The sequence below is a fragment of the Amphiura filiformis genome, chromosome 10, assembly GCF_039555335.1.
Source record: "Amphiura filiformis chromosome 10, Afil_fr2py, whole genome shotgun sequence".
NCBI lineage: Eukaryota > Metazoa > Echinodermata > Ophiuroidea > Amphilepidida > Amphiuridae > Amphiura > Amphiura filiformis.
Window position 1 is genome coordinate 40,507,678 of NC_092637.1, and position 10,335 is coordinate 40,518,012.

Below are 10,335 nucleotides of genomic sequence, written 5' to 3' on the forward strand. Positions count from 1 at the left end.
TCAAGCTATTGTGATAACAATGTAGTCAGCGTGTCTTTGATGTGGATCAGACTTGCCGCCTTTATTGCCAGTTCGTTTATTTACAGGTCTATTATTTTGAGCAAAAATCGTGTTTTTCTTGATTATGTTTCAAGTATGTTGTTTTAAAAAAAAAAAAAGTGACAGGGATGTTAGATTTGTAATCCATAATTACAGAAATCCAATCAAAATATCGATTTCTACCCTATACTTACAGATTTTCTTAAACTTCAAAATATTGGAAATCATGCATTTACGTCTAAACCGCTAATTAGCGGTAATAATTGATATGCGCACTTGGCACATGCTTTACATTATAAAATGAATCCTGCATCTATTTGTGTGCCCGGGGCTGCCTGAAATTGCTGTTGACCAGAATGTTCCAGAGTCTGGTATTATCTTTACATTTTGCGTAAAATAAATTGTATTTCATTTCATTTTCTGTTTTAAAACTGCTATCTGAAAGTCTAGCATATATATGCATTTAATCGGTAGGTTTTCACATAATTACATACTTTTAATAAAATTGTATAAATTAAACTGATAGCATTCTGACCATTACGTAGGGATTTTATAAAATCTGTTTGTGTTCATAAAACTAGTCATGCACTGCGGTAATATAACACAGCCCATTATCAGGACTTAGTACACGACCTGGTACTGCTATTGATTTTTAAGCGGAACTTTGATTTTAGACATGGTACACGTTGACCATGCGTTGACTCAATTGTTCCACTTCCAACTGTACTGCTTTTGTTCAGTATCGCGGCAAGTATGATACTCACTTTGATGTAGTATTTGACCAGCTTCCATGTGTATTACTTCCATGCTTTGACTTTCACATTTTTGTGAGTGTATAAGTCTTAAGCAGGTGTTAGCAACTGTATTTTATTGCCTGTGTTGAACTTTGTAGGTCATTTTACTAGTAATTCTTAAATTAGTATTGATTTGATGATAAACACACGACCAACTTTGGAAACAGACAGAATTGTCTTCATTTCGGACAAATCAGCTATCATGGGTTCTTCAATGCGTAATTCTGCGGGATTTGTTTTCCTATTTTATGCAGGCCTATGTGTTATTGCCATCAACGCCCAGGTAGATTCGGGTGGCGGTACTACTGACACTGCAACGGTAAGTTTACATGGTAGTAAATTATATATGTGGCAACCTAATATAGCCTACTTTTTTGAATGAGATACTAGTATTCGCAGCCCCCATCAGCACAGTCCCTATAGGATAATAGGATGTTTGTTTGCAAAAATCAAGGTTGGCAATTTTATAACTACGCCCTGATCAGCATTAAGGAGGCAGTTTTGGAGTTCTTTGGTAAAGTATTTGCTCTTTCATGATTCAAATCGCTTTGTTGAACAATTTAAGTCAGCTATAACAGACCACGCAGTACAACAAAACCATGTTATCAATTAGGAAAATGCAAAAATCCTTAGCAAGGAGTGCGACGCTAATGCCAGATAGGCCTATTGCCAAGAAATTAAAGTGGATGATCCTCTCTTGACCTGAAATACACCCTCTACTGTCGGGATGTGTCCTACTGGAAGTAAAGATCTACCAACATCATTCTGATGACGCTTATCGACCATGATAGGCAAAATCTTCAACAGTGAGTTCTGTTCAAAAGAAATTTATCTTACCATTTTAATACTGTTTGCCACAAAGGTTTATAGTTCACTTATCAATTTGGGTTTCCCTCAGGAACATACTACAGCAGAGGAGGAACTTCTTGCGGAAAACACAGTGGAAACACTTGTTAATCTGATATGCGATTGCAAAATAAAAGGTAATTAAAAAAAATTAAGATTTCATATGTCAATGTTCAATGCCACGCGTTCAGACTTCAGTATTTAAAACTCATCTTGTCAAATATTGCCGAGGGGCTAGCGCAAGAATTCATACCTACACTGTTATATCTGCATTAGCAGATAAGGATCTTATTTAGGCCAATAGTATTAGCTATAACCCTAAAATTTCTCATAACAAGCTGATTTTTTCAGGATAGGTCCAGAAACATGTGTAGAATCAAATTCCAAAAGTCCCCGAAAATCCCCCTTGTGCTTCCTTCAAAATCCAAGATGGCGTCCAAAATAGCCGCCATTTTCAGTTTTTATCATAACTTTGCCCCCAGACATGTTAAAATCACAAACAAAGCATCTAAATATATGTTTTGAGGTACAAGGAATGTTTTAAAAACATTTGCAAGAGGTTTCAATAATCCTAAGTAGCTAAAATCCAAGATGGCGTCCAAAATGGCCGCCATTTTCAGTTTTTATCATAACTTTGCCCCCAGACATGTTAAAATCACAAACAAAGCATCTAAATATATATTTTGAGGTACAAGGAATGTTTTAAAAACATTTGCAAAAGGTTTCAATGATCCTAAGTAGCCAAATTCCAATATGGTGGACAAAATGGCCGCCTTTTTAGTAAGTAAAATTAGTTTTCAACCAGACATGTGTTTAAGATGTGTTAATTGGCATTGGAGAAAGTTCAAAACTCATGATTTGTAAGCAGCCTTGTAATGCACATCATCCAAATTCACTACCATTATTACCATCATTATTTTACAATATTGATTCAGTGCTTTTATCATGTGTACAATACAATAGTTACCATTATTTTTTATTTGCCTCCAAAAGAGCTGAGCTCATACCAAGATGGCTTAAGCCTATGTTCACATCGGTATCCCCGTGATGTAATGTAATCAAATGGTACACCTTAAACTTGATCAACTTGCACTGTGTTTTCGGCATTAATGTTCTTCAATGCTGGTTCAGTCTCCTCATTGTCTCCAACTAGTACAGGTGCTGTGTTGCTGCAAGACTGACCACAGCATTTGCTGCACATCAATGTACAGAAGAGTCTCAAGTTTCTTGCAGCTGCATGTCATGTTGTTTCAGCCATCTTGTTTGCATCCACATTATATCATGTTGAGCAATGTGTCTGGTGCAACAGCGAGTTCTGTTTCTACTGGAACAAGAATTCCATCTTGTGATCTCCATCCCCAGTCAGTTGGACTTAGGTTGTTCCCCATCCATTCTTGAACCGTGAGAAAAGTGCCATATCCATCAAATACAACAATCGGGTGTGCTCCATAATGCTTTAGCATGTGTGATGTGTAATTCTGACATATGCCTGAATAGGTGGAGGGATGTGGCCAAATGGTGGCCAAATGTCGAAGTAGGTAACCACCATCTACTACAAAGAGACAATTCTCTGGCAGCTTGGAATGCTCAGTGAACGATTTCAACAGAAGGCCCAGGGAACTCTTTGGCGATTTACGCATAAGGTCATCTTCAAAGAGAGAAGGTGGCTGAGGACCTAGTTCGTACGTAAAGAACGACGCTATCTCAGAGCTGTTGTTCAGTACACATGTGATTCTATTATATAATAGAGTCGGATTCACTTCTACTTGTTGTCCCCTAACTCGCACCATCTTGTCCTTTGCTCCAATCATAGTAACCTTGTCATTTCGGCGTAAGGCAATGTTTGTAAACTTTGTACCCATTTTTTCTATTGCTGACTTCGTGCCAACTTCCACCGCTCTATCACAGTTAGCGGATGAATCTGCTACAGTCCCAGTTGACACGTACCAGACGATCCAGTCCATACCCAGCAAAGGGGGATGTGCCTTCAACCAACCAACAAAAACTTTACGATCCCCTATGTTCCCGTATGAACACCCGTGAACTGCTCTAAAGCATCATAATCTGGGGCACATCGAGAAAGTGCGTGGACTCACTTGGTTAATGTACTGTCTGTGATGCCGCGACCATGTGTCATTCCCCCTGATGTCTTCAAAGTCCACAACAAAAAACTGCTCAATGGTTTGGTCAGAGAAGTTTCCACCCCAGAAAAAATCTAGACGTCGGATGGTGAAATATCCCTTGTCTGTGAACAGTTGGTACTCATCTGGGGGCATGTTTTCCCCAAAGACTCCATCTGTTGTAAATACAACTTTGCAGATTTGGCATAGTGGAGATGCCCTGCAGCGTAGAAGTGAGGCATCATCTCTCTTATGCAGTAGAGGCGGAGCTTCCAATTCCCTGTTCTTTCAGCTCTAATGAAATGCCGAATATATTAAAGGGCCACCTGTCTGATGTATTGCACCCACAGCTTCGCAATTCTGCTTTTACCTGCTTTGATGTCTCTTCACGCTATTACAGGCTGTGACACAGTCTCAGCCATTTATCGTCGAGGAAAGCGCAAACCCCGAACAAGAAACATGAATATAACTTGTTAGATACCTTTACAAATGCCAGCAGCATGCATGATGAGGTACAGAGAGCAGGGGAGAGCTTCATCCTGAAGATGTATGGGGCTAGCAATGGTTCATTGAATGAATACCGCCACACTGTATACAAACGGGCAATTGGTCGCAGTAACCTTAGCTCTTCATTTGAGCTCGCGAGTTTACCCCCAACTTGTGCTGCTGCAAAACAGCACTCATTCCGCACTTTCCTCACGGTTCAAGAATGGATGGGGAACAACCTAAGTCCAACTGACTGGGAATGGAGATCACAAGATGGAATTCTTGTTCAAGTAGAAACAGAACCCGCTGTTGCACCAGACACATTGCTCAACATGGTATCATGTGGATGCAAACAAGATGCAACAACATGACATGCAGCTGCAAGAAACTTGAGACTCTTCTGTACATTGATGTGCAGCAAATGCTGTGGTCAGTCTTGCAGCAACACAGCACCTGTACTAGTTGGGGACAATGAGGAGGAGACCGAACCAACATTGCAGAACATTAATGCAGGAGACACAGTGCAAGTTGATTAAGTTTAAGGTATACCATTTGATTGCATTACATCACATGGATACCGATGTGAACATAGGCTTAAGTCATCTTGGCATGAGCTCAGCTAGTTTGGAGGCAAATAGAAAATAATGGTAACTATTGTATTGTACACATGGTAAAAGCACTGAATCAATATTGTAAAATAATGATGGTAATAATGGTAGTGAATTTGGATGATGTGCATTATAAGTCTGCTTACAAATCATGAGTTTTGAACTTTCTGCAATGCCAATTAACACATCTTAAACACTTCTTAGGCGGTCATTTTGGACGCCATCTTATATTTTGGCTTTATATCTAGGTATTGAAATCCTTCTAGTACATTTTGAATATATCCATTGTACCTCAAACCTATGTGAGATATTTTGTATATGTATTTAACAAGTCTGGTTGAAAACTAATTTTACTTTACGCCATATTGGAATTTGGCTACTTAGGATCATTGAAACCTCTTGTAAATGTTTTTAAAACATTCCTTGTACCTCAAAATATATATTTAGATGCTTTGTTTGTGATTTTAACATGTCTGGGTGCAAAGTTATGATAAAAACTGAAAATGGTGGCCATTTTGGACGCCATCTTGGATTTTGGCTACTTAGGATCATTGAAACCTCTTGCAAATGTTTTTAAAACATTCCTTGTACCTCAAAACATTATATTTAGATGCTTTGTTTGTGATTTTAACATGTCTGGGGGCAAAATTATGATAAAAACTGAAAATGGCGGCCATTTTGGACGCCATCTTGGATTTTGAAGGAAGCACAAGGGGGATTCTCGGGGACTTTTGGAATTTGATTCTATACATATTCCTGGACCTATCCTGAAAAAATCAGCTTGTTATGAGAAATTTTGACCTTTTAATGATATATGAGCTAATACTATTGGCCTAATTATCAGACCTAGAAATTGCACTTACTTGTGTACGTTTCTGAAAGACCACCTGTTGCCTTTAACATAACTTGACATTTGACTGCCGCAGCTATTTGCAACCGACGCGGTAGAAGTAGTTCTAGCATCGATCGTACCAACTGGCAACACTAAGATCAGTGTTCGAACTACTTCTAGCGTCTGTTACCAATAGAAGTCACTACCTATGAAGTACGGATAAAGGAAATAGGTGTTGCTGAAACGTAAACAAGTACATGTAATTTCTGGAACAGATACTGAGAACCAATCTACTGAGTTTACTATAATTTTACCGATCCTGATGAATCTGTTCAACCATTATATAGCTGCCCTGTAGGCTGTTATATATAATAGATATTTGACAAGTTAACAAATTTGCCGACGCTACCTTCGTGCACTATACATTAGGCGGATGCACTGTGTTTAGCGTTAGCTTTGGATAATTAATTATTTTATTATTTTCTCCCCGACTTCATCGGGTGAAAAATCAATATCAATAAATATCTAATGCTAACTTTAAAAAGGGCGCCTCCGCTTAATAAAGGCGACGTTTTAAAGGCGGTGTTTAAAGTAGGGTCGGTCAGGCGATTTTTTTCTCCTGGAGGCTAAGATTACCATAAAATTTCAACAAAACCAATTCAAAAGATTTTTTGCAGACCTTATTTTCAAAAAATATTCAGCCCAAATTAATATATTTTGCCCCCTAAACGGTTGATTTTAGCATTTTTTTCCCGTCGCCTAACCGTCGATATTGACATTCCAAAAAACAGAAACATGTGGACAAGTGACGGTACCGGAGCCTCAAGACTGCTATGACCTGTTACAACAAGGCCACACCAAAAGTGGCAAATATACCATCTACCCATTTGGCAATGACGGGCCTCTCCTTGTATATTGTGATATGGAATCCGACGGAGGGGGTTGGACGGTATGTTTTATGTTTAAGTTGCCTGTCTGTCCGTCTGCTAACCAGTCCTGTATGTGTGTGTCTTTCCCCCGTGAGGGGGTTTCTTTCGAAAATTTGAACGGGGATGTGCCACGCAGACTTTCGGATGTTGACTTTCTATATACCTACTTGCTGTTTTTGCTACCCATCAGTATAGCAATCTCTCACAAAAAGCACCCAAATTTGTCAGAATTGGGTGCTTTTAAGAGTATTTTTGCCCAAATACCTAATTGGACGCATTGGTCTTCATGAATACCCACCCATCGACATAACAAGATCGCTGAAAAGGTACCCAAAACCGTAGCTCATCCCCGTACACCATCTACCAGGGATCGTTTCTCTTTGCGTGTTTGGCGGTTTCTCTTCTCGTTATACAGTTTCTCGTTTACTTTTGCTTTAATTTGTTGAATCCGTGGCCACTCTTTCCATCAGGTATTTCAAAAACGAGAAGACGATTCCGTTGATTTCTATCGTGACTGGGATGAATACCGTGAAGGCTTTGGTTATATAGGTAGCGACTATTGGCTCGGCAACAAATATATCTTTCTGATTACCAACCAGGAACGTTATGAGCTGCGTGTAGATCTGGAAGACTTTGCAGGAGAGACCAGATATGCTAAATATGATCACTTCCGGGTCAGCGATGAGGCCACGAACTACAAGCTGTCCTTAGGAACTTACAGTGGTACAGCAGGTAAGGAACTACAGAGAACTGAAAAACAGGGAAAAGCAACATTTTTGTTTCGTAATACAAGGTGTACCTTCTACATTTGCCAATATTTATTTAAACTAACTTGCCTTTACTCTGGGGACGGCAAATCACAAATTAAAACTCGATATTTTCATAATTATACTGACCAACCAAGCACCCAAGGCATAAGACGATGAATACAAAGCGCACGAACAACGTTTTAGCGCATGCTTGGGCGCCCTGTCGAGGATCCTTCATGAGAGAGTGCCATTAATTTGTCAACAGTGTACATCGGTTATATTTATAAATGCGCTTTTATAAATACGCATGTGAGTCATGGGCACGACATACCAAGACCAGCAAGCTTGCAAATCCTCATGCATTGACCACTATACAGAGAAGGATAGGAACTCTGTAGTTAAATATCATCATATTTAATTATCAATTGACTAGCAAAATTAGTACACATGGGGGGGGGGGGGGGGTCCGAATTTGTAATATGTTATCAAAAACAACATTTTGAAAGTATTTGATGTCGGACAAAATATTTAACGACGGAAACGTTTACAACATAGTCATAAAGTTAAACAAAATAGATCATTTTGCAGCACAGTAATCTCATGTTGTTCCGCCTTTGCATTCAAATAATCAACTGTATAGAAGATCACCCGCTATGTAGAAGGTCACTCCGAGATTTACTGCCTACAAGCTGTTATGGCAGCGCGGAGGCGTATATAAGCGCATTTATAAATATAACCGAAGTATACTGGTCAAGAAAAATCTGTATTACTGGAAGTTTTTCAATGTATTAAAGGTTTTGCTATGCCCATTATTACAGGTGATACTCTAAATGCCTCTGATTGGTCAATAACGATATCTTTACTTTAATCACCAATCAGAACGGAGCTTTGTAAATAATTCACCCCAATTTTTTTGCATGGTGAAATTATTCTAACAATGTTGCTGATTGGTCCAATTGATAATGAAAACTTCTTTTTGGCGAATCGGCAGGTAGTTCTCATGGTGTTAAAAGTTTTGCTATGCCCATCTTTACAGGTGATTCAATGACAACTTACCATGCTGGTATGGCTTTCACAACCAAGGATCGTGATAACGACCAACACAGCACTGATAATTGTGCGGTTGTAATCACAAGCGCTTGGTGGTATAAGGATTGCTTCCGTGTCGATTTAAATGCACAGTACCTTCATGGCGCACACGATCAAAATTGGCGAGGTGTGATCTGGGATGCATGGAAGGGTCACCAGTACTCTTTGAGACGTACAGAAATGAAGATACGACCACATGGAATATGAGTCAGAGTCATTTATACTGCATTTTTTACAACTTGGGAATAGAAACCCAATGATATTTTGTATATATATTTTAAATAACAATACCTTACACAATATTGATTATGTAATTTGCTTGACTCGAGAGAAAACTAAATATTCTTGCATTCTTGCCACATATGGAAATGAAGTGACACAAAAACTCCCATAAAGCGGATGACCCATGATAATTTAAAGGAACATTCACATAAGAGTCAAAAGGTTATTAAAGGTCATTTAAAAAAAAACACGATGAGAGACTCATTTACCATTGAAATCATACACATGACCAACATTTCTAATCGCATTGGATAAACCCACTGGACATTTCCTATACAACTATTCCTAAGGGGTACAAACATGCGCAACAAGAAAGCTTATGCAATATTAAACAGTAGTCCCATGTTTCTGATGGTATAAAAATCTAAACTTCGGTGTGAGGATGTGCCCTTTAATATGCACATTTGATGACAACACACAACACTTGCCCTAAACATCACAAGATTGATAGAAATTGATTAGGGATTTTTTTTTTTTCGACATTGTTCGCGTCATCAAATGTGCATATTAAAGTGGCACAGCCTCGCCACCAAGTTGAGATTTTAATACCATCAGAAACCTGAGACTACTGTACATTGCATAAGCTTTGTCATAGATTCGGTAATTTGACAAACATCACAAGCATTCCAAAATTGATGAAAATTGATATTGTTTCTACGAAAAGTTGAATCCAATAAACACAAATGAAAACCGGTAATTACTAAAGAAAATGTGTGATACTAAGTTTTTAACTTTCACGAATGCTCGAACTAACCAAGGAACGAACCAACGAACAACGAAGAGACATGGCGATTTAATGAGCTTTCAATCGCAGCTAAAAATTGGGTATTTCGACAGGATATTTGCTAACAACGTACATGTACTTTAGGCTGATGAACATATTTCATGAGGAAGCTATTGCTTATTACAAAGGACGGTGGAATATGATTCGTTTTTAGAGAGGGTGCTGTTGAATTATTCTAGCTCACTGTAAACAGATTCGCTGTGTTCCACCGACACACCGACTTGCTTTGAGACACACCGTATCTCAAAGCTATGGAGTTTTCAACAGAAACATGAATTTGCGAAAACAAAAAATTGCCTATTTTTGAGCTACAGTGTTTTGTCATAAAAATAAAAGAAAAATAATTGAGAAACAGATGAGTAAGATTGACGGAACCGCGATTTCGGGGTGGGGGTGAAATTGAGGGGCATCTCAAATATGGCAATTTTGGTTCCTGGGGCAAAGTTCTTTTCTTTGATTGGGTCAAATGCTCTCATACATCTCCCTGTCAAAATCAATGCGGGCCACTAAAACGATGGCCTGCTGGCCCGTGAAATTAGGTCACCAAAGTGCGTAGGACAGACTCTATACCGACTTTAATTAATCCATGGCATTATCTGTTGTTAATATGCGAGTCTGAATCCTATAAAAATGGCAACATGTGAACCATTGTAACATTAACATTACAATTCGAGTTCGGGTCAATGAAAATGGATGAGGACCCGTAGATTTCAAACTCAAGGGCCCCAATGGCTTATTTCCAGCATTGCGTATGTACGTCTTCCTTACCTTACTCAC

The 10,335-nt window shown here is 38.8% G+C and overlaps 1 protein-coding gene across 1 annotated transcript; it reads left to right on the forward strand.

The window, feature by feature from the left end:
- The first annotated feature begins 939 nt into the window (after positions 1–939).
- LOC140162856 (microfibril-associated glycoprotein 4-like) lies at positions 940–9,910 on the forward strand. Its single transcript, XM_072186162.1, has 5 exons — positions 940–1,152; positions 1,732–1,816; positions 6,517–6,674; positions 7,125–7,386; positions 8,440–9,910. Exons 1-5 carry the CDS (start codon positions 970–972, stop codon positions 8,697–8,699), a joined length of 948 nt encoding a protein of 315 aa, XP_072042263.1. The 5' UTR covers positions 940–969; the 3' UTR covers positions 8,700–9,910.
- Positions 9,911–10,335: the final 425 nt, after the last annotated feature.

Coding starts and splice junctions, on each gene's coding strand:
- LOC140162856 (XM_072186162.1), top strand. CDS start 970: ATGATAAACACACGACCAACTTTGGAAACAGACAGAATTGTCTTCATT. Junction 6,675..7,124: donor CCGACGGAGGGGGTTGGACG/GTATGTTTTATG, acceptor TCTTTCCATCAG/GTATTTCAAAAACGAGAAGA. Junction 7,387..8,439: donor AACTTACAGTGGTACAGCAG/GTAAGGAACTAC, acceptor CCATCTTTACAG/GTGATTCAATGACAACTTAC.